Source organism: Hippichthys cyanospilos, chromosome 2, assembly GCF_059441005.1.
Source record: "Hippichthys cyanospilos isolate Australia breed blue-spotted pipefish chromosome 2, RoL_Hcya_1.0, whole genome shotgun sequence".
Classification (NCBI taxonomy): Eukaryota; Metazoa; Chordata; class Actinopteri; order Syngnathiformes; family Syngnathidae; genus Hippichthys; species Hippichthys cyanospilos.
The window spans coordinates 22199987-22225174 of NC_142370.1; the positions used below are offsets into that span (position 1 = coordinate 22199987).

Here is a 25188-nt window from a genome sequence, read left to right on the forward strand (position 1 = left end):
ATGTCTGCGGTAACCTGAATACTTACACACAACGGTCTCCCAGAGTGATTAATTATATGTGCATAAAGGGATTCCGTATGTTTTGACTCCCCTGAAGACAATAGCTGTTGAAAAAGGAAACACAAGCGAAACACAAAGAGACCCTCCTCAAACCTTTCTTGACAGATTTGGGCTGTACGCCGACTAATATCTTTTACTTTTCGGTCAGCTAGTGCTGGGGGATTTATTTATGTTCCATGGCGGCACTGGTTTAGGACTACTATGTCTTCCTTTCTTCACTTTTGTTTATCCTCATGTGGTAGACTGACCCCTGAACCTGTTCCGGGAAGATACAGTGCAGTACATACAGTGTGTGAGGTGACACAAAGGACATTCCCACACTGGGGATATTTTATTAAGATTGTCATAATGTGGTGTTATGTTGAATAAATAAAGAATGTGTCTAAAAAACCATGCTGTTGCATGTCGTTGGCGTCAGGGCCTCAAGACACAATTTGGCAAACTTCTATATGGGTCAGTCCACATGGGTGGGTGTCGTCTTTGCAAATTACTGAGTAATCTTACTTGATGGAAATGGCTTGCTCTCTTCGACGGTGCAATGTCAATAGTTTAACACGTGTCATTTTGGGGACTCCTGAAAAACTCAACCAGATACAAGGATTTGGCCTGATACCTTCTTAATCAGGCCTGGGTTATAATAGTTTTTTGCATTTCTAATTATTTTGATGCTTTTTAGCATGTTTTTTGAGACCTGTTACTGAGTTACCAGCACAAGATTGAAAAAGCAGGGTCATTAAGTATTATGTTCAAAATAAATTACAAAATTCCAATGAATGCTTGGAAGTCCTTTTGCAGCAGTAGTTAATAAAAAAATCACAAAGGTCATATATGATATTTTCATTAAAATAATACTTATAGTTTTTTAAACGTAAGATGTACTGTAGTGTCATTTAGTTTGTTTCATATTTAAGCATTTTATTTGATCTGAATTTTATTTCATAAATGAAAGTGTTTTTTTCTTCCCAATATTACTTTGATTTTTGTTAGTTTTCCCTAACTAATAAAGGTTTGAATTGGACAAGAATGACTTGGAGGAGGTAAAGGAAAGGTCCGCCCACACAGCTTAGATACGCTCACCTGAAATGCAATCACTTGTAAAAGTACACAACCCAATAATTAGTCATTTCGCACTGCCGCAATAGCCAAACATCATCTTTAATATTGATTTATAATGTTTTCCTCCTGTTCTGTTATTGCCCTAGCAACTGTGGGTCCAATCTCTCTTTTTTTATGCATTTGGTGGCTTTGCAGAGTTGATTAAGGAGCTCTTCATGCACAGCATGCTGCAATCACGAACCACTGTCTGGGTTAAAATAGCACAGCCTTTAAATATGCTCCCCTCTCTTGTACGTGCCTGGAGGTGTATCAGTTTGGAGTGTGCTTAACAAGTGAATACAATGTTTTTGACACCCTTGTGCTACTTGTCCTCTTCATCGCTGCAGATCCTTTCTTCATGTCTTAAGAAGTTTCAAAAGTGGTGCAAATTGCCGTCTTTGATAAAGATGTCATTCCCACTTCTGATATGTCATTATTGTCCTCAAAAGAAGGAATTATGGCAAGAGAAGGGCTCTCATTCTCGCTCCTTTTTCTTCATGCATGAAGTAGCGGTGCAAGATTCTTGAATCGAAGCAAATTGCGTTTATATCTAAGAAAAAAACAATCTGTGATTACAATGCCAAGGTCATTCATGTCGGAAAAGAGCTACAGTGTAAGGGACTACATTCAAGTATACCTGTGTACTCTGGCAGGTCTTGCGCTGCATGATGTGTCCTTTGTGTTAAAATTATTAATCATAATGAAAATATTGTTAATTATCTTCAATAACTGGATTTTTCAATTGAACTACTCTTTAATGAGATGAGATTTCTTTATCTCGATTGTCCTTTGCATTTCCAAGAGAAAAAAAACGGCAAAACATTAATTACAATTTTGACCTTTTCCGGGGATTAGCATCTCTCATCTGAGCCGTGTTTTATTTCACTCTTCAACTAAGGCCTCAGCATATAAAGACTTTGCCACATTATGTACTTTCTCATTAAAAAGTTACAGTATATTGCACATTGACCTTACTCGTTTTAACCTTATGTTATTTATGTTCCCAGTGGCCATAACAAACACTCGCCCCATTTCAAAGGCACCGTACCTTGGGACCCCTGTTATCCTTATTCTTTTCAGCGCTTGTCAAAGCATATTTTTTCTTCCTGCATCTTCAAATCCTCTGATGTAATGTGTGAAGAATAAAAGAGGCGTTATTTTTTGCTAATGGAATCAGTGCATTTTCACTTCCTGGACCTATAATCGGAACATAACATTTCCAAAATTAAACATTTTCAAACACACATTACGTCACTGATAATGCAGTGTGATTTTACACCTTTGAGTCTCGTGGTAAAGTTAGCATAATCACATTTTATGATATTTTCTTTGTATCGTTTATATGTTTTATTTAATTGTGTGCGTGTATATATATATATATATATATATATATATATATATATATATATATATATATATATATATATATATATATATATATATATATATATATATATATATATATATTTCTTTCTCGTTATGTGTCTGTTACGCTTTGCTGCAAGTGTGGTCACCTACAAAAAATAAAAAGAGCTTCGCTCTTAGGAAGATAAGGGCAGGCAAATCAATCTTGAGCCAGATTTAATACACGTGGAGCCTATTTCACCTCTGAAACATTGCCTTATGATGTAAAGTAGTTTTCAATACAGCAGAGGGATGTGTGAGTGGCAGAAAATAAGACAAAAAAGTGTATTTTACTTCTTGTGGCGAGGCACACCCGGCATTTAATTGAGCCATGGCATGCATCAGAGTAGAGGCCACTATTTGATCGAATGAGGAGGATTTGATCGTGTTGGTTTCATCCACTCACACTCCCATTGGAGCTGGATTTGAAAAGAGTGTGGAATGCTTTTCGGGTCATCCATACTCCATGGCTTTGTGATGCAGCCTGGGATTCAGAAACAGAGCCCAGAGAGTGTTGGGGAAAAGAAACTAACCAGGATAAAACGGGCTGTTTGAATGACAGTGGAAGGTGGGGTGGAATTGGTTGGAAGGACTCGGAATAAGACATAATGTGAATTGAAAAAAAACCCAAACATATTTAGCTGGTTCTTTTTTGAATGATATTGCCATGAATGATGTCACCAACTATTCACCGCACAAGCTTGACAGCTTTATTGTTTTTATTGCTGTTTTCCTCAGGGCCTTTTTAAGAGAATTTTGACACAAATGGCTACGTCCCTGAAATGTCACTGCTTCCCTCACATAAGAAACAGAAAGAGCAATGTGTGACAATTTCTGTATATGCTTACTGACTTTGAATCCTTTGCCAAGGCGGTGGAAAAAGGAACAGATTTAATTGATCAGCTCTGGGCTTTTGGTCACATTTAAGGCTGTTCGGTATCATCAGACAGATGGGGCCTGTGGTGTGGAAGAAAAGAATGAACAGCACTAGATTGAAATGAAAAAAATAACTGAGTAATTTAAAAAAAGTCAAAGTAGGAATCAAAGGACTTTGAATACATGAGAAGTGAAAGACCCAGCCCTATTTAATTATCAAGTAAAGTCTAGAACAAGAGCGACTGGAGTGTTAGGCGAGTAATGAGGGACAGGCACCATGAAAATGCAATTACCCAAATATCATTTGACCACAGTTGAATTGAATGGAGGAAAAGTCAGAAACTCATTGACAAATTCTGTTCAAAGATAAAATGGTGTCACAATTCAGATCTTCTGTGACGTGGATCAATATGTAATTACCTCTGGGAGACCTTCTCTTTTAAGTCTCTCTTTAACCCCATTTAATTTTCAGTAGAAAGGCCTGAGAGAGACAGCCCCTTCCAACATAAGGCAACAGCCTTTGTATTTATTTTGAATTCATTTGAACATGTCAAAGGGCAATCCACAATGGTGTTTTCTTGTAGGATTGATTAAAGCTGAGTAATTTTCTTTGCTTACTGGTGAGATTCAAGGCTGATAGGACACACAAGTCAAAAAGTCACATTGATGGAGGTTACCAAGCATATCTGTAAAAAATGTTGTTTGTTACGCCTGGTTAGATGGTAAGTCTTATTTGACCTTGGGCCGTGCCACCTCTTTGGAGTGTTGATTTGACAAACATGGTTATTCTATTTTTTTTTTTTTTTTGCCTTTTTAGTGTGACAGTTACAACATGAATGAGTTGCTGCAGCCATTGTAATATGCCATTGTGATTAAAATTATCTTTGTTTATATATATATATATATATATATATATATATATATATATATATATATATATATATATATATATATATTTGGGAAGCCCACTTTCTCTTACATAAAACACAAGATGAGAGAAAAGAAAGCTCTTGAGGAAAAGTAGGCAAAAGACCTATATTTAATTAGTCGACTTCAAACACACTAACAGAATACACCAGTACAGAGGTGACCAGTATCATTATATTTTTTTCAATAAGCATTTTGAACAAGCAAATGATGGAAGTGGCTTTGAGAGTCTAGACTTTTGCCGAGTGCCCAGAACAAACAGCTGCTGTTGTCCGATTGTGTTCGGTCACTGGTGACTAAAGGAGGCCTACTTTGTAGTGTGTCCAAGCTGATGCAGTCCCCAGCTGAGTATAAGTGTTCTACAATTGTTATTCATCAAAGATGTCCTCACTGTGCTCATTGCGTGTTTCACTTGATACTTGAGGAAGTATGGTAATGCAGAGAAAAGTGGCACCTTACCATCCAATTGTCTAAATGAAAAGATTCTTTGATAGGGGCATTGTCCTTTCCACATCTTTACAATGGCAAGCCCTGATTACATCTTTCCCATTTTTACAGATATAAAATAGAAGGGAACAAAAGATTTACATTATTACATTACATTATTGTGGTTATATTATTGTGTATAATTCATCAGTTAACAGACCATTAGGCGCACAGTTTAATTCGGCGCATACCAACGAATGGGTCTATTTTAAATCATTTTCATACATATGCCTCTCTGGGTGCAATATTTTTGTGAAGACTTGTCTGTCAAAATGTTTACCATACTGTAATTACACCATGGTTTTATTTACTGCATTTAGTGGTATGATCTTAAAGAACACGACATTTACCATAGCCGCACGTCTCGGCTGCTTTTGCGCGTAGTGCAACTACATGGGAATTGTTTTGAGCAGAGGAAAGGATTGTTCGTTTTAAAAACTGGAAACACACCACTTGTGTTGGTTTCGGCGCAGCATTAGGCCAATAGGACTATAGTTACCATGATTTTTATTAAGAGAAGGAGGAAATATTTCACAATCCAGTATGAAAAAAACGCGCTGATAGTGATTACATACGGGTGAGACTGAGAATATGAATGTAATAGAAAGGGATTTCAATTAAGGATGACCAAGTGAAGGGATTCTGCTTTGTTTAAGATTACAAGGAAAGCTGTCAACCATTGAGAAAATTTACGGTTTAGGTGTTGCTCATGGTCGGCAAAATGCGGTATTCATTCAATTCATTTTTGAGTTGTCATTTCGTTCCTTCCCGCTGGTGGATAAAATACTGCTGATTTTTGTACTGTGACTGACATCTTCCACTATGATGATGAATGCAATGTCAGCCTGGCATTTTCTTTTCTTTGTGAACGCTTGTAGTTTGTTTGGACCTGGGTAATCTGAGAGTCCACCGGGAGGTTGGTTATCCACATTGGTACACACAAACACACACAGAGAAGCTCTTAGTGTGTATAGAGCAAGTTGCTCTGTCGGTAGACCTCCTGGGGACAGTTTCGGCCGGCAGCCATTTGCGCCCAGCCCCATCGCCCTCCATCCAAATCCTCTGAATGATCCAGTGCCCAGACAACCACTGCCCGGCTCCTCCTGGATCTTTTCAGCCCTCGTGAGGTTGGCCCTACACAATTGGCACATTGGAAAATCAAATTGAAAGAGAATGGGAAAGGACACACTAACCGTGTGAAATTAAATAATGCTACATGAGGTTTTTAATGAATCATTGAAGTTTGATCAGCTGTTGAGGGTACTGTTACTTCTTGCGATTCTTCTTTTACTTGTATCAATTGTTGAAAATATGTGATTTTCCGTGTCGTCTTTGAACAGTCGCCGGTGTTTAGCTTTGATAAAACGGTTTGAGGCCACACGGGTGCTGACACCTCCCCAGAAAAAAAAAAAAGAAAAAAAAAAGACGTCTCTGTCTGATAAGATTGAGACAGAAATATCAAAGAGAGCTGCTAACTGGATTGATTTGTACACGCTCCCATTTCTATTTTTTGAATTTTCTTTAATTATCTTGACTGTTTAAATAGAGGGCAAATGGTTCCTCCAGTGGCTTGCAAATCCATTATTGCCTGCCTAATTGGCTTGGCAAGCCTCGCCCCCTCTTCCCCTTGCTTGTTCGCTCAAAGATTAAAACCCAGTGATTCTTTCATTTGCAAATGGAAGACAGTGCAATCTAGGTAATGAGGCTCAATAAAAAAAGTACGTAGGTTTGTTGGAATCCACAGGAAGTGTGAGTATTTACGGATAGCTCTGCATGTTTAGGCATCTTCTATGCAGGGGATCATGCATGGCAGCTGCTGCATGTTTTGGAGAAAACATCCTGTCAGCTTGCATAGATCCACCTTGCGAGCTCAGATCCAACCGGTTGTTGTTGTTTTTGCCCCGGAGGCCTTCCATGAAAAGGCAGCTGGTGGCGCTCAGTTTAGATTTAGTAGATGCTCTTCAGACAAGTGCACATGAAGCAGAAATAGAGCATGGCACTTTGTGAATGGATTGAAAGACTCGGTGCTGATGAGGTATCTCACGATGCGCAGAGTGCATCCAACTCAGACACACTTCCTCCTCTTTGTTGAACCTTTAGGGTAATGTGCACTCACGCAGTTATTCATATTGAACACAATTAGCCAAGGCATCCTTTTGTAACGATCATCTTTCAGGTAATGAGAAAATAGCCTTAAAAGCCTCAGCTTTCATTTACTCAGCTAATGTTTGGCAGAGTAAAATATTGATAGATAGGTGAGTTAAACTTCTCGCATCGTGCTCTGAGGTTCACTGATAACCTTAAGAGCCTTCATCCTCCCCAACTGCAGTGTAAATGAGTGCACTTGACTCGGCCACGGTTGGGCGCTTTTGTTCTTCCGTGCGGGGAGCTCCATAAGTCAATCCCATCCACTCCCTGATACGACCAGGATGCACTTATCGCATTATCAGCAGCTTGTTTCATCAAAGCTCCTCGGTTAACTTTGCGTGTCCCTGATTCAATGCTTTACACATGAGCCTTGCCGTTGGGGAAACAAAAGGGAAGGGCTCCCCTTGCAAACTGTCACTCTTCTTCCGCCATCAATCATTCTCGATCTGCCAGACGGCAAGTTTGCTGCGCTGCAGAGACCGGCTGTGAAACTCTGCATCAACCTGATCTGTGATCGACATATTTGCAGGCGTTAGCAAAAACAATCAAGTCATTGAAACGGAAGCTGCGTAGTAGGGATGAATTGTAAAATATCACTTATTTATGATGGAGAAAAACATTTCTCTGATGTGACTTTTGACTAACATGCCTGTTTCACAGCCTAAAGTTCTGTGTTCAAATCTTGTTTGTGGACATTCCTGTGTTCTCAGAGTTCACTCGATCGTTAAAATAGCACGACTTGTTCTGGCAAAATGTTGGTATTTTCAACAATTCAAAATTCTGTAATTGTTGACTTTTGAGCTACCTCAATGTGTCATAGGCCTATATCATTTTAAACAGTGTTGGGAAAGTTATTTAAAAACTGTAATGCAATATTTATTACATATCACTGTCATTTAAAGTAATGTTACGTTACAATATTAATGTATTTGAAATGCAATGTATTACACTACTATTGCATTACTTTTATATTACTCTCACCACCAGAACTGGAAATATGGATTTGCCATTCTAAATGTGACTCATTACACATTTAATGGAAGGTTGGGCTAAGCCTAAATGCTGTATAAATGATTAAATATGTATTGTATTGTAAACCTTTAAAGACAAGATACAGAATCTTTTTTTTTTTTTTGTATTTTAATCCCTTTATAACTTAGCTTCACAGCATAGTGATGCATTGTTCATGCTGTAGGCAAAAACGCTGCATTTCACAACTTCAATGTTAATATTCAAATCAGTTGTGTAGGTTATAGACAAATGGTTCAAAAATACATGGTTCCGGTGGGGCCAACGTTAGCAGCTAGCCTACATCACTGTTAAGCTGTTTAATGTACTGGCTAACATGAGTTGTGTATGTGTTATCATGATAAACATTTACCAGAACTATTTATAGCTGTAATCAATAGCAATTGTACAGTGAAAGTTAGCATTAGCTTACCTTGTATTGTATGCTAGTTGCGACGGGGATCTTGCTGACAAGCTTTCCAAATTCTGGTGAATCCACTTTGGAAAGCGGCAGCATATCTCCTAACGAATCTTCTAACCTCTTGATGTCGAAGAGCTATCCCTAATGCTTTGCGTGTTTTCTTTTCACCAACTTACGTTACTACGGCCCTGCTCTGAATGGTTTGTCAAATTACTGGTCCTATTTCACAAAGCGGACTTCTTTTTAGGTGTGGCACTCTTATGTATCTTGAGTAAATACGCTACCAACAATTTGATCCAACTCCATCTCGTAACATAACCAAACCATGTAGAATATTAAAATGTCCTCTCACACATGAAAATAAACCTGAGGACACTTTCATCAATGACCAACAAAGCAACTCAAGGAAGCTCTTCTCCAACATTTAATCCTGTCAGCCCAATCAATCGACCTCACTCTGCGACTGAATTGTTACGGCCCATGATATTTTGTGTCCATTAAATTGCATCGTGTTGTTTAGTCCGATTGTGAGCCGGTATTGTACTGGCAAGCTCCAACTGCTCCCACTTGATTGGTGAACCTCGTTCTCAACTCAAACCACCAATTGGTAAAGAAAAAGAGGCCTGATTGTCAATTGGCTTCCAGGAGAGAGAACCACTAGCTGATAACGAACCAATATTTCTATGTGGGCTTGTGTTAGAAGGGGTTGGCTTTGTGTCTTTTGGTAGTCAGTCCTCATATGTCTTTTACCGCTGTATTTCATATGAAGCGCATAATGTTCCTTTTGCTCTTCGAGATATACCTGGTATCGTCTCATTTTTGTATGATCAACTCCTTTGTGTGTGGCTCAAGCACACAAGCCCAATTCATGTGTATTAACAATTTTTGCATGCTCCCAGAATCAGCGGCACTCATGTATCCCACTTTCATATCCATGTTGGGAACTTTTACTGTTGCAATTATACATTTTTCTTTAAATCTAAATGATCAAAGCAATGCATTGTTAATATTTGCTGGAGTTATTCCCTTAAGTTGTATATTGATAATAATATTCATTAGTAACTATTTTCCTGCGGACAAGCCAGATATAAAGCAGATGCTGTTACAAGATCCATCTTCTGGAGTTGTTGAATAAAATATACCTAAGAGATACCACTACAAAATGAAAGTTTGAAAGTTTAATAAGTCAGACATGAATGGCACTGCACTCTTTTTTCTCCACCAAAATTGCTTTTCGCTGTTTTGGGGGGGGCTGGGGAAAAAAAAAATCACAGGGGTACCCTCTGAAAAACTACAAAACCATTGTGCTCCAGGGCCTTTTGCTCTCCTTCTTATATATTTTATATATTATATAAAATATATATTTTATATATTATATTTATATTTTATATCTTATATATTTTGTGATGTAATTTAAGATGCTTTATTTTTCCCCAAAAACCTTCATTATACCTTGAACTTGTGGCATTTTGATGAGTTTCATTGCTGACTTAAAATCCAACTACCATGTTGAGAAATAGCTGCATTCTAGAGCTCTTTAGTTTTCACTTGTTTTCACAGTGACAAAGTGAATGCCACACATGTTTCTTTTCATCTACGGAAACTACATTCACAGGGAGACACGTGCAGATATTTTGTGAATGTCATACATTATTAGAGTTAGTATTTATTTCAAACATGCTAAACATAGCTGTCAAAATGACAAGGAGCTAACGTTCATGTGTGTGAACATGTGCACAGCAAGGGCTTGAACCAATTTCTAGCATGATTACTGGAGTGACGGGTGTGTGGCACAACCGACCAATTCCATTTTTCCCTACCATCCATCTTCACTTGTCTCATTAGCTTTCATGCATTGCGAGGCCCATTCATTGTTTATGGAGAGTAATTTTTGCTTGGTACAAGTGTTTCCAATTTGTCATCATATCTTGTTAACATTATGCTGTCATTGTCAGTGCTTTCTATTTCCATATTCATTTGAACACATTGCGACATTCTACTGTTGATTGGTTGTAGATCTGCTGGAAACTGGCAGAATTGGCTCGCTGAATTTTCACACTAAACGTTTGGACAATGTGTGCCCTGTGGGTTCCATTCAAAAAGTCAATAGCTGGGACCAGTAAGAATCGCAGGAAGAGTTATGTTACTTATTCCTTCAAAAGACATTAACATTTCAAAAATATTTAAAGAAATGTCCATCATTTGGGCACAATGTCTTTTTCATTATGTAATAGATGTTATGCAAGTACTTTGCATCCTTTCAAGACCAAATAAATAATTATAGTTCCAGAAGATTAGTAAAAATAAAACAGCAAGTGGGGCTCATGCAAAAGATAATTTAGTTAAATTTAGCGTGAACCTTCATTTGCATTAATGACTTAACCTCAGACTCAATTATCATATGATGCTTTATGCAGTTGATTTATGATAATTGTGTTGAGTTTGCACGAACCTATTAGCTTTTATGAAGGCATGCTGCTGTATGTCTTTACACACACATGGACATGCGCACACACGCGTACAGTGTGTTTTGTGTGCTGATTGATATTGCGGCATTAACCCTGCTGCATCAATTTCTTTGTTGTGTTATTCCAGACAGAATTCATCTGATTCCAGCCTACCCGTTTCAAGGAGATAGTCCACTCTTAATATGATTACAGCGCCTAAGACTTTAAGATAAACCCATGCATATTCGTGTCTAATGTCTGAGAGGTGGCATACAAGCCACATCCGCTCATTACCATTCTCCACATGCTAAAAAAAGCCGGGAAGAGTTGACTTATTACCACACAATACAGACTAAGTGGGAAATCTCTTGGACATGGCAGGCCACCATATGCTTGCTTTAATTAGATTTTTCTCTACGCTTCTTTTTTAAAGGGTTTAACATGTCTTGTTCCGCACCGAAAAGGGTAACACTTTCACCATGGGACAAATAAGATGCTCTTTGGTTGTGCTTCTCAGCATTGCATACAGATGTATAATCCTTCAGAGAATTACTGTTTTTTGTTCAAAACATATCTCTCTTAAGGTTGTGCTTCTATAGATTTAATTTCATGTCATTCTTGTCAAGAGAAGATATATACAGATGGTTATTTTCTTGGCCCGTAAAACGGCTCACACCTTTGACGTCTGACCCGAGTTACACTCCGTTGCACTGTTGTATGAGTATGCTAGGGAACCTCACCAGCTTGGCACCTTGAGCTTTTTGCCTCGCGGAGCTCTCAATAGATGAATGTAGGTTGGGGCCCAGGGGTGGATGAAGTGCCTAGGACACCGCCGTTATATTAGCGATCAGTGTAGGCTCTCTCATACAACGAACCTCTGCAAAAGCATGCAAGAGCATTATTCACTGTTGTGACCTCAAGGTCACATTGATGCGGTATACACAGTTTGTTTCAGCTTGCAGGTGCAACGACAAACATCTGATACAAATCTGAATTTTACCCTTATTTGGATGAGGGTTTATTCTGATCCCACTTGAGGGCAAAAAATTGGAATTGTGTCACTTGGATTGCGCAGTGTAAATCCAGTCTTTCTGAGTTCTATACCATTATAACCCTAAAGTTATTACTGTTGAAAATTGTGGTTGTCAATTGAACATTACTTTATTCATCCGTCCATCCATGATTATGTGCTTTATTCGGAGTTGGGTTCTCAGCAGAGAAGTCCGGATGTTGAGATGAATTGTATGAGAAGTAAAAGAACTGGATCCAGAATTGAATGCTGTGGAATTCATGTGACAAGATTTTGAAAGTTGATTTTGTATTAGGTATTCGAACACATTGGACCAAATCCACAAAGAACAACTGTGACTGCTGATTGCACCTTTAATTGCAATTTATTTGCATCGGCAGTTTGTTCTGTTTGCAGTCTATATGCTCAAAGGATATTTCAAATGGAATACTGGCGTAAACACGTCCGTAAAAGTTGAAAACTTGAGTGCAGTTTGCACGTTTTCCCCTGATTACAACACCAGGCAGATAAAAGGTTTCTTTACACCAAAATCATTGTTGGAAAACAATAACAGAAAATGACTTTTTCACTTAATTTCATTTGTTCCAACTGCCTACTTAACCTAATGTCATGTATACGCCGCCCTTTGGGATTTATTTAAATACTTTAACCTGTGGTGGAAGAATGATTCGCACGTCCACCTTACAGTTGAGAGTCCCAAGTTCAGTTCCAGCTTGCTCCGGCCTTCTTGTGTGGGGTTTGCATGTTCTCCTTGTGCCTGCGTGGTTCTCTCCAGGCATCCTGGCTTCCTCCCACACTCCAAAAACATGCATGGCAGATTTCTTGGACGTACTAAATCGTCCTTAAGTGTCAAAGGGTGAGTGAATGGTTGTTCATTTCTGTGTGCTCTGCAATTGGCTGGCAACCAGTTCAGAGTCTCCCCCGCATAGACACCAGCAGGCCTGTGACCCTCGTGAGAAAATGTGGCTCTAGAAAATGGATGTATTAATTTATTCAATGTAATGTAAGCTGTTTTATTCATTCATTGATTATTATTAGTTATCCATCTCGACCTCTAATCCCCACAAGGGTTGCAGGCGTGCTGGAGCCTATCTTAGCTTTCTTTGGTTAGCAGACAGGGTACACCTTGACATGGTTGCCAGCCAACGGTGGGGCACCGTTTGCACTCACTTGCACACCAAAGAAAAATTTAAAGTGTCCAATATATCTACCACCAAGCATGTTTGGAATGAGGGAGACAATCAGAGTGCCCAGAGGAAACCCGCGCTGGGAGAACATGCAAACTCCAAACAGGAAGGCCGAAGCGAGAAGCGAGCACACATCCTCTGCACTGTGAGCCAGGCATGATCACCAATCCACCACTGTTATTATCATTGTTGTTATTATTATTATACACACAAAAATTATTCAACCAGCTCTCTCGTTTTAACACAACCAGTGGTGGAAAAAAAAAAACACAGACACACATTTGGATGTGATCAAAGATGAATTCGCTGAGTTGCCAAAAATTCTTCAATAAACTTGGAGATGAAAGAAAAAATGCTTGTTGGTTGATGGTTTGACAATGGAAGACTGCCTGCACTCTTGAAAATGAAAACAACAACTGCTGGGGACTTGACAAGGTTTTTTTTAGCTTGGCAGTATACCGCTGATGTACCGTATTTTCCACACTATAAGGCGCACCGGATTATAAGGCGCACCATCAATGAATGGCTGAGTTTCGAAAAAAATAAAGTCATATATAAGGCACACCGGATTATAGGGCGCACATAGAGTTGAAACCATAGTACTGGCTGGGGTTGCATTATGCATCCACTATTTAGAGTTGCGTTATGCAGCCACTAGATGATGCTTCGCTAGAGGGACTGTATTAAAAACAATCAGCAAAGTCATCAAACTTTTTTTATAGAATATAAACTTTATTCATACAATATAAGCGTTGTATGGCTATTATACTAAGGAATATTTGTTATTAAAAAACATTTAGATAAAACAGAATGGGTTCTTGGTAATTGCGATTTAACTACAAAGCAGGAGCTGCAGAACGCAGAATAGATACAGATCAAGCCATGCACTCGTGAACGTGTGGCGCCGCAGTCCTTTTAATTTTCCCCTCGGTATGCATTATATATTTTTGACCCGCTATTTTGATATGGAGCAGCAAGAAGTTACAAATAAACGAAAGTCAGGAAAATTTAAACGACGAACATAAAACTGTATGAGTGAAGTGTCAAGCGCAGGTGAACGCGCGGTGCCACCGTCTTTTTAATTTTCCCTCGGCATGCATTACATATTTTTGACCTGCTATTCCAATAAGAAGCAGAAAGAATTTACGAATAAATGAAAGACAGGGAAATTGAAAAGACAAGCATGAGTGTGGTGCCACACACTCTGAGTCGTCAAAAATCAGTTTGGGCCTGCAAATCAAGTTAATTAATCGGGCTGGGCCAAGTCAGGCTTTAATACCCTCGGGCCAGGTCAGTTCGAACAGGATTTTTTTAGGAATAAACTATAGCTTAAGCAGTCAGCACATGATATGATCCATATTTAAGGCACACCGGAGTATAAGGCGCACCGTCATCTTTTAAAAAACAATTAAGGCTTTTTGGGTGTGCCATATAGTACGGAAAATACGGTAAAAGAAAATTGTCGTATTAACTACAGATTCAACCAAATAATTATTTAAAGCTGTGGCAACAAACATCAAAGTTGTGGAAGCTGGCATACAGGGCAAAAAATGGCTGCATTGTTCTCCGACATATCTTTGATGTTGTTTAATGTCTTTGGAATGTTGGAGGAATATCTGGAGAAACCCCACGCAGGCACGGAATTGAACCCAGAACCTCTGCAGTGTGAGGACATTGAGCTTACCTGTATGCCGCAGTTCAGTCCGAATTAAATCAGAACTGGACATCAAATTAAATTTGTTTTAAATTCTTGTTTTCTAGGTTTAAAGTGAAGTGTACACTGTTTGGCTAACCAGGAAAATTTGTTGTCCGATAAAAATCCCTGTCACTATCCAGACAATCTATTGGTTAATGTAAACAAGAAGTGTTTTTGACAAATCTGTTTTTGATGTGTCAATAAAGTGTCCATCTAAATTGGGTTTAGAGGCGTGTCCACTTGTGTTGAATGCCCATTCATCTATTTGCTAGAGACGATTACTCTAGTCAAAGATTCAAGATACAACGTGTTCATTGCAAAGTGTTGAAACAGGTTTCTCCTTACAATGGAATAAGTGGGTAGCTTCTGTACAGAATCCTACACTAAGTGCAAGTGTGCATGGTGAATAAAAATAAAGTGAATGTGTGCATTGTAGATGAGGAACCGTTATTTAACACGTGTTGTGCAAAGGAAGGAGTAGCATAAATAGTAGTACAAAACAAATGTCTGTAGTAAGGTGCATGGTCTTGGGACAGTCATAGCTGTGTGTTTGCAAGGCCTGTGAGGTTGCAGGTTTGCTGGTGCCTATCCCAGCTGACTTCAGGCAGTAAGCTGGCAATACTCAACTGGTTGCTAGCCATCTGCAGCCAACACAAAAACAAACAAGCATTTGCGCACCCAGTAACAACAAGGGACAGTTTCGTTATTTCAATACGCCATGCCATGCATGTTTTTGGAGTGTGAGAGGAAGCCGGAGCGCCCAGAAAGAACCCCCATGATATCGGGGAGAACATGCAAATTCCATAGCTGAAGGCCAGAGTGAGGTGGATTAGAACTTGGGTCCATAAGCCTTTAGGCAAACATGTTAACCTTTGTGCCAGCAAGACGCCTATGTTGAAAGTTATCACCCCCCCCCAAAAAAAAATAAAAAATGTAAAGAACCACAGAGTATTTCCACGTGAATTTTAGTGCTGACACCTGTTTTTACATTGGCCTTGAAGTGCAAATCACACAAACAAAATACTAAGGAAACAAAAAAAGAAAATTGCAAACAAAAAGCACCTAACAAGAGAGATGCACACTTGAAAAAGAGCACAATAAAAACAGCATGCATGAAAAAGAACACATAAGCACACAAAAAAGACACATGTAATAAAAAAGAACACACAAGCATGCAAGAAAAAAGAAGAATGCAAGAAAAGACACAAAAAATACAAGGGCATGCAAGAAAAAAGAAGAATGCACGAAAAGACCCAAAAAATACAAAAGCATGCAAGAAAAAAAGAAGCACCAAGAAAAAAAAGACTCACAATAAAATAGAGCACGCAAGAATATAGTATCACAAAAGAAAAAAGAAACATGAGAAAAAAAAGAAGCACAAATGAAGACACACACAATCCAAGAGGAGCATGCAAGAAAACAGACACAATAAAAAAGAGCACACAAGAATAAAGAATGAAAACAAAAATGAGCACACAGGAAAAATGGAGCACACTAATTTTCCCTACCAGAAGTAGTTGGTATAGGTGGGAAAGAGCGGTGTGGACTCATTCCTGATTGGATGACAGGGAGCCACTTGATTGGACGTAAACAAAGTACAACTTTTAGGATGTTAATCCTGTATGTTTTGTTTTTACTTTTTTTTTTTTTCATTTTAAAATGGTCACTACTACCAATTGAAACATTATTCTGGGTTACCCTGTCATATTACTTCCTTGGAACCAGTCAAAATGGTGAACCAAACACTATACTGAACTATAATTATTGGAGATGTGGTTTCATGACCTCCTCAAGTATTGTAGTGAATTATGTTTTCCTTTTGAACAGGTTCTTGTCCTGCTGACGGCAGCTTTCTTTTTCTGTCTTTATCTTTATTTACAATTCTCGCAGACAGACAACAGCACATTGAGGCCCTAACTGATTGATGAACAGAACAGTAAGGACACAGGAAAGTCTGCACACTACTGCTCTTATGTCTGTTAGTGATGAACAGAACACGTAGGGCCTAACTGTTCTTTCATCAATAAATACATGAAACACTGGCTGCTTATCAACTACTGATTGTCTGCAGGAAATTGTAAATGAAGTAAAAAAAAAACCTAAGAGAAAAAAAAGCTGCCACATTCAGGACTCAAACCCAGGATGCTGTATTTAAACAAGACAAACCCATTACACCACCGACTATTTCATCTACAACAATTATTCACCACGGTGTAGTACCTGCTCTAGTCTTCTTTTTTTTGTGTGTATTTCTCTTTTTTTTTGCATGGCTTTTTTTTTTTATTTTGTGCTTCTTTTTTCTTCGATTCTTTTTGCGTGCCTTTTTTAAATTTTGTGTCTTTTTTCTTGTGTGCTTTTTTCTTTTGTGTTTCTTTTTTCTTCTGTATTTGTTTTTGCTTGCATGCTTCTTGTTTCGTTCATTCTTTTTTCTTCTGTGCATCTTTTTTCTTGCATGCTTTTTATGTCTTTCATGATTTGTTTTTCTTACAGACTCATTTTGATCATATGCTTCTTTTTTCTTACGTGCTCTTTGTGTGCTTTTTTTCTTATCCGCTTCCCTTATGTAAGGTGTATTTGCAATTTTTTTACCTCTTTTTGTTTGCTTAGTTTTTGTCATGATCTGTATGTTTTTTGTTGTGGGTTTTGGGTTGGTAGTTTCTGTTATAGTTTCTCTGTGTTTCCCCCGCGTGTCATCACTGTAATTAACCTCTCCCGTCGCCCGTGTGTTTCCTCCAGTCAATTTCCCCGCCCCCTGTTGTTCCCAGGTGTCTTGCGTCTTGAGTTCTGTTAGTATTTAAGCCCCAGTGTTTTGCCTCATCCCTTGTCGGGTCATTGTACGTCATTCCCCCGCTCTTGTCTCATGCTCCTTTGTACCTGCCCTTCCCGTGCTGCCTCCCTTTCCTCTGTTGCCCCAGTGAGTTGAGTTTAGTGTTTTTGTTGCACTTTGTATTTTTGGTTCTTCACAACCCTACTTCTGTTGGCTATTAAACCCTCCTCATTTGAGCCTCATCCCAGTCTGCCCTGCATCTTTTTGGTTCCACCTTTCCCACGTCCCACACCGCCTCAAACCGCCGTGCCTCACCGAGACAGTTTTTTGTGTGATTTGCACTTCAGGGTCACTGTAGTTTTCAAAACAGACCTGTTACATAAGTGCTAATATTCAGACAATTCTGGTGTACGTTTAACGAATGCAAATTTTAACACAAAAAACTCCATGTCATTTTTTTTCTTTGTCACTGTGCCGCCCCCTATGGGTCGTCTTTAGACACCCCCTCCTCAACTTTATCCCTCCCCTTCCCGGTTACCTCGCTTTCTCCTTCAACGTACCCCTTTTATAGACTATTGCATTAAATCACTTTTCGCTCCCTTGCCGTGGCAGCCAGCCGAATGGAAGATATATGCCTTTGGCGCATGCAGTCACTCGGCGGCAATTGTTCCACGGGGCGAATGGCGCTTTCGATGTTGGGCGGCAGATCAGTTTGCGCCAATCAGCCAACAAACCAATCAACCAACACCAAGTTCCACTAGTTGCCGATGAGCTGGACGCTTCCGTGCTGCCGCCGCTGGAGGAAGACGATTTGTTTATACTTGCATGGACACATGCCCCGAATTAGACGCCTTATGCTTGGCGTGAGGGGGAACGTGCACACCAAGAAACGGGCTGGTGCACACCGCAGCACCAGTGGCAGCAGACGCGGAGGGAGGGAGGGAGGAAGGAAGGGAGGGAGGGGGAGATTGGTGCTTCTCCCTGCGTGCACATGAATGAAAGTCACGGCGCTGGTCTCCTCTAATGTGGGATTACTGTGCATTTTTCCTTACCCTTTTCCTTTGTTTACCCCAAACGACATTCTATTTTTTTCGTCTTGCCTCACAACTTTGGCTGTGCGTGGCTTTCTTTTGAAATGACACTGCTAAATTCATTTGCTGGAAGAAGACTGGAGCCAAAATCGGCGCGCCAGCTGACTCGTCAATGAGACTGTGTTATGGAGCTAAACGCAGAGGAGACTTGAATCTTAAAGATTCTCCTGCAGCCGACACCGGAGCGGTGTACCAAAATTCATGTTTGCGCCAAGACCGGAGTCCGAAGACGGGCTATGGGCGTGATATATTTTTTCCATTTTAATGTTTGTTGTTGTTGGGAGATGCGTTGGCGTTTACAGGCATCTGCACGGTAAGCGGATCATTATTAACCCGACCAGACAAATACCGTAAGCCTGAGCTATCCATGGTTCTGAAACGGATTTGACGTAACTGAAGTTAATTTTTGTATCGAAAGGTGTTTGCCGATGAAAACATAGCCAACGTGTTTATGCCCACGGCAGTTTTACGCATTGCAAACGTACGCGCATACACGCACTCATTGCGCAAGGGTGTCAAGATTCACCCGATATAAAGTCCTCATCGACGGGTAGCACATAAACGCCAATGGCATGTTGCTGGTGTTAGACGGTGCAGATTTGTGGATGTTTGCTGCGCTGATGTGTAAGCTTTTGTGGTCCTTTTAGGAGGGGACGGGGTGATGTGTGTGCGTGTGTTCCTTCGCGTGTGCGTGCATGAGTGTGCGAAAGAAGGCAAAATTGGAGAAGGAAACTATGTAAGCTTCTATAAAGCAAATGTCAGGTAGATGACGTGATTGGAATACTTACCCCCTTAAATGCACTGGGATGAAATGATTTTCCTTCTGATTGATCGTTTTAATGGAAACGCCCGCTGAGGTTTCCATTTTGAGATTTTTTTTCCGCTTTTTCTTATCAATAAGTACAGGCTATTTGTCCATAGGAGCACAAATTTATGTGGATCCCCTCACAGTGATGCATGGTATGTGGGATGAGTGATAACTATTTTGGGAATCGTGAGGAGGTATTAAGATTGCAGTGTTTGTTTGAAAAAAAAATGAAATTACATTTTAGCTCTATATTAAAATAATAAATAGTAATTATCTGGGTGGATAGATTCTCACACAAGCAGTCGATGAGCAAGCCATGACATTTTAGCTGGCAGGTGTTGTTGTGTCCTTCTATCAATAGAGTCGATCATGACTGTAGATTGTAACAACTTTCTTTTACATATATGTTAGAAGTGCAATGGTTGATCAATCGACAACCAAGCAATTACCAACTTACATTGATAATTATTTTTTTTATAATCCGTTGGTCATTTAGGCACATGACATTGTCCAAAGAACAGACTTTCTGCCATTGGATTGGAAATATTTTGAGCAATCTTGAGTGCTGTATGAAATCATACTTACTATCAATAGAATACAATCTAATACAATACAATCAAAATAAAACATTTGCATGCATCTGCTTTTATTTTCAAAAACAGTTATTCGTATTTTTGGGTGATTGTCTGATATGCTATAGAACAGACACAGCAACCAAAGCATTAACAGCAATAAAAATGTAAAGTCGACATGGAAAAACATGTCCTGGTTTAAACAAATGGATGGAAATTAAAATGCTAACAATCTATTAATCGACAATTGATGAATAGATTATTAAAATATTTACCAGAAACCCCATGGTTCTTTTCTAGATATTCCATGTATTCAAGTTTTGCTCGTGTGCTTCAGAGTGCCCTAATACTGACATTACGCTGCCTTGTCTGCATGATCACCTTGTAGGGCTGCTTTAATTTGCATTTTCCAAGGCGGGTTATGGATATGTATTTTGGGCAACTTGTGCTTTTAACAGTGACAGTTGTACACGTGTAAAACGGCACCCATCCTTTCTCTTTCCTTCCTTAGATGACACCTCAAACCGACAACGCACTTGAGTGAGCTGGGGCACCTTCTCCCAGGAACCATGCATATCTGGGCCCTGAATATAATCCTTGTGATTGCGTCATCTCCGAGGCTGGTCGAGATGTATGACAATTACGGGGAAATCTGTAGCAACCTGTGCACATGTGAGGAGAAGGAAGGCATCCTCACCGTCAGTTGCGAGAACCGTGGAATCATCAGAGTGACAGAGATCAGCCCGGTTCAGTTCTCCACGTACCATCTCTTGCTAACAGGAAACCTGCTGAAAAAACTGTCTGTCAATGATTTCATCAATTACACTGGAGTGACCATTCTGCACTTGGGGAACAATGACATCTCAGAGATAGAGACAGGTGCCTTCAACGGACTCCAGGGATTAAAGAGGTTGCACCTGAATAACAACAAAATTGACATTCTGAGATATGACACTTTTGTGGGACTGGAGAGTTTGGAATATCTCCAAATTGATTATAATTACATTAGCAACATTGAGCCCAACACGTTGAACAAGCTGCACCAACTGACAGTGATGATTCTGAATGACAACCTGCTCTCTTTCCTGCCCCCCAACATCTTTCGCAACGTGCCCCTTACGCATTTGGACCTGCGGGGAAACCGGTTAAAAATGTTTCCTTACGTCGGCCTGCTAGAGCACATGGACAAGGTTGTGGAATTACAGCTGGAAGAGAATCCGTGGAATTGTTCATGCGATCTGATTGCTCTCAAGGCCTGGCTTGAGAGCATTGCCTACACAGCTCTGGTGGGAGAAGTGGTGTGTGAGACACCATTCAGGCTGCACGGGAGGGACCTGGACGAGGTGTCCAAGCAGGAACTGTGCCCGAGGAGGCCCCAAGAGGACTCGGTAAGGCCCGCTCCCCCTAGCAGCACCAACGGATATTACCAAACGACGCAGCCCGCTATCACGGCTTCGGCCACCTCATCTGCGGTCTTTCGGTCCTCTTCCAGACCTACCAAGGGCACGCGCCAATTTAACCGCACCCGGTTAAAGCCCACGTCTCGACTCCCGGGCGGCAGCCCTTACAACTATGGCCCCATCATTGCTTTTCAGACCAAATCGCCGGTGCCTTTGGACTGTCCGACCGCCTGCACGTGCAACCTGCAGATCTCTGAAATTGGATTGAATGTAAATTGCCAAGAGAGAAAGATCGAAAGCATCTCTGACCTAAAGCCCAAGCCATACAATCCCAAAAAGATGTATCTCACTGGGAATTATATCCCCGTGGTACGAAGATCTGATTTTGTCGACGCCGTTGGATTGGATTTGCTTCACCTGGGAAACAACAGGATAACTGTGATCCATGACAGGGCTTTTGGGGATTTAACCAATCTGCGTAGGCTGTATTTAAATGGTAATCTCATGGACAGGCTCACGGGGGAAATGTTTTTTGGGTTGCAGAATTTACAATATCTTTATTTAGAGTACAATAAAATTAAGGAGGTTGACGCCGGCGTATTCCGATACCTTACGAATCTCCAGCTGCTATTTCTCAATAACAACCTCCTGAAAACTTTACCTGTGGGCATTTTCTCCAGCCTCTCCTTGTCTCGTCTAAATCTGCGCAGCAACCAGTTCCAAAACCTGCCTGTAAGTGGTGTTCTGGATCAGCTCAAGCTACTGGTGCAAATAGATCTCTTTGAAAACCCCTGGGACTGCTCCTGTGATATAGTAGGTATGAAGATATGGCTTGAGCAACTAAGCGCAGGCACGGTGGTCAACGATGTGATGTGCGAGACTCCCAAACGCCATGCAAAAATGGGCCTTCACGCTATTTCATCGGAGCAGCTGTGCCCCAACTACTCCGACGCCTACGTCTCACCAACCCCTCCTACTGAGGGGGCGTTAGACGACCGGGTCATCCCCACAGATCCACCTCTCAAGTTTGGCTCCTCTGGCAGCACTGTCCCCCTGTCGGTCCTCATCTTGAGCCTCTTGCTTGTCTTTATAATGTCAGTCTTCGTGGCTGCCGGCCTATTTGTCGTGGTGATGAAGAAGCGCAAGAAATCCCAAAGCGACCGCACGAGCACCAACAACTCTGACGTGAGCTCCTTCAACTTGCAGTACAGCCTCTACAGCAACCGTTCAGGCACCAAAGTGAAAGCACCAGCTGGCCACGTCTACGAGTATATTCCGCATCCGATGGGTCACATGTGCAAAAACCCCATTTACAGATCAAGGGAAGGAAACGCAGTAGAGGATTACCGTGACCTTCATGAGCTCAAGGTAACTTACAGAAGTAGCGCAGAAGATGAGAGGAACCGCAGCCTGATGAGGAGCCCCGCATACAGCGTGAGCACCATTGAACCAAGAGACAACCCCTCCCCGGGCCAGGATTCAGACCATTTCTTCAGAGGGATCCTTGAAGCAGACAAGCAGTCCCCTCACCAGTCCATTCCATCCCTCCCAGTGGGGCCAAATTTAGAGTATAAGTATACAGGCCCAGTGTCATACACCTATAATCCCAATTTTGATGTCAGGCGTCAATTCTTGCACCCAGACAGGATAAGAGAAACAGTGCTCTACGGCACGTCGCCAAGTACTGTATTTGTGGAACCCAACAGAAACGAATACTTGGAGCTAAAAGCAAAACTGCAGTCTGAGCCTGATTACCTCGAAGTTCTTGAGAAACAGACCACCTTCAGCCAGTTCTGAGCCACAGAGTCATTCATGCAATCAAGCATTTTGTCCCGTTTTAAGAAACTCTGTTTCTTGGGTGCCTTGGCACAAACAAGGACAAGCAGGAGGAAAGTGGAGAAGTCCTGCAGGGTGTGCCGAAAAATCTTCTTATTTGTGCAACATGACATTACAAGAATGGGGGATGAACACAATTGCTAACTAATGATGCAAATTTTATTTTTATATAGCAATGATCACAAATTCGAATGAATAAGTATGTCCAGCTTCAAATTCAGGAATATAACCGTGCATAGGGTATATTGTCAGTAAGAAAAGAAAAAAAAATGTTGATACAATCATCCCTGGACAAAACAACAACACAAAAGAAACAAAAACACTGTACAGCAGATGATCAAACTGTGTAGGATTATTTCCTGCTGTAGTCTGTAAGTAAGTATTTATTGATATAACCTGCCATGTCTTTTCAATATCAAACTTTTGATTCTACATCAATGTTGCCTGTGTCGTCATACATCACCATTTTCTGGAGAAAGAAAAAAGGCTTTTGTTTATAGTTTAATTTCCTGTAGCTTGGCATTGTAAAGTGGCTTTCTAGTTTTGGAGGGAAGTGGCACATCCCTAATATAAAAAAAAAAATAAAAAAAGACTGTGCCTGTCGATGAGGATGAAGAAATAATGTGTATTTGTACGCTTTCAGCACCTGTTTGTAATTAGAAGGCAAGTTCACGTGCTCTCGTATAAAAGATTATCTTAACATGAATTGGGATATTGATTCTGAATATAAAGACTTATCCAAAAAAAACATCCTCAATGATATTTGAAGTTTTGATTTTGTTGTGTAATGTTGCTATTTTAATCTATGTAACACTTATTTTTATACAAGCATTTGCAGATTCTCGATCCCTAATCGAATCTATGTTTTGGATTGCTTTGCACTTCTTGCACTATATTGACCAAACTATGTTGTTGTCATCAAATAAACATGATGTCGGTTCTCATGATATATGTCCTACAAGACTTTTAGTGATTTGATAATATGAGGGGCTGGGTGGGGGTAAAATGTTCATTGGGTTCCCAAAATGGCCTCATGTATTACAGTAAGTATTCTCTAGCAAGGAATCATATCTGCGTCTCCCAATCTTTCCTTATAACAGAATTTTCCTTAAGTGCCAAACAACAGTACATGTCCTGCTTGTAACGTGTAAGTGCGTTAACAAAATACCATACTTCTGTAACAGCACAAGCAACGAAATACAAAAATATATTGTCCAAAACCTGTTATTAAACAAAAACTGCAGCATTCATAACATGTACAGTATATGAACACAGTACTGGAAAATGAAAATACATGGTCCAAATACTGTACATTTTTTTTCAAATAACACCAATACAGTACAGTACAGTATTGCACCGTACTTAAGTACAATACTGAATATTGTACTGTATTTTTAATGTTGAATTTTGTCTTTTTTGACTTGTTGTGTTGGCTCCATTTTTTGCATTATGAAAATACTTGCCTGCGTATCATACAGATGCATTGCTAATTGCAAGTAAGTGTCCCGTTGACCATCGCTAATGTCTTTGTGCATAAAAAGCTGGACGGTGGCTTTCGATCAGGAGTTAAACTGGCTCATCATCTTCATCCGTTCTTGTTCTTATGAACACCATGATCTACAGGACGTAAATGAACACCATTAAAATCTGGCAACATTAAAGAGTCACTTACATGTCACCGTTTTGGATCCAATGATAAAAGACTGAAGAATTTGGAGCACACACAGTTCCGTAGTATTGCAGCTGGAACCTCCGGCATTTGCGCCACTGTGAGTTTCCGTATACAGTAGCTTCCGGGTTCTGGGTACCGGACGTTCCGTTCCAAGGGATCGATCGTTAATGTAATATAGTCATAGAAAATGTAATGCATACGTTTTGCATACGTTTTTTTCTGGGCTTGTGAATTTCCTTTTGACAGAGATCGGTAGG

General features: G+C 40.2%; 1 protein-coding gene across 1 annotated transcript; it reads left to right on the forward strand.

Moving 5' to 3' along the window:
• The first annotated feature begins 18537 nt into the window (after positions 1–18537).
• slitrk5 (SLIT and NTRK like family member 5) lies at positions 18538–24206 on the forward strand. Its single transcript, XM_088408660.1, has 2 exons — positions 18538–18956; positions 20535–24206. The coding sequence occupies exon 2, from the start codon at positions 20593–20595 to the stop codon at positions 23218–23220; it is 2628 nt and encodes an 875-aa protein (XP_088264786.1). The 5' UTR covers positions 18538–18956; positions 20535–20592; the 3' UTR covers positions 23221–24206.
• Positions 24207–25188: the final 982 nt, after the last annotated feature.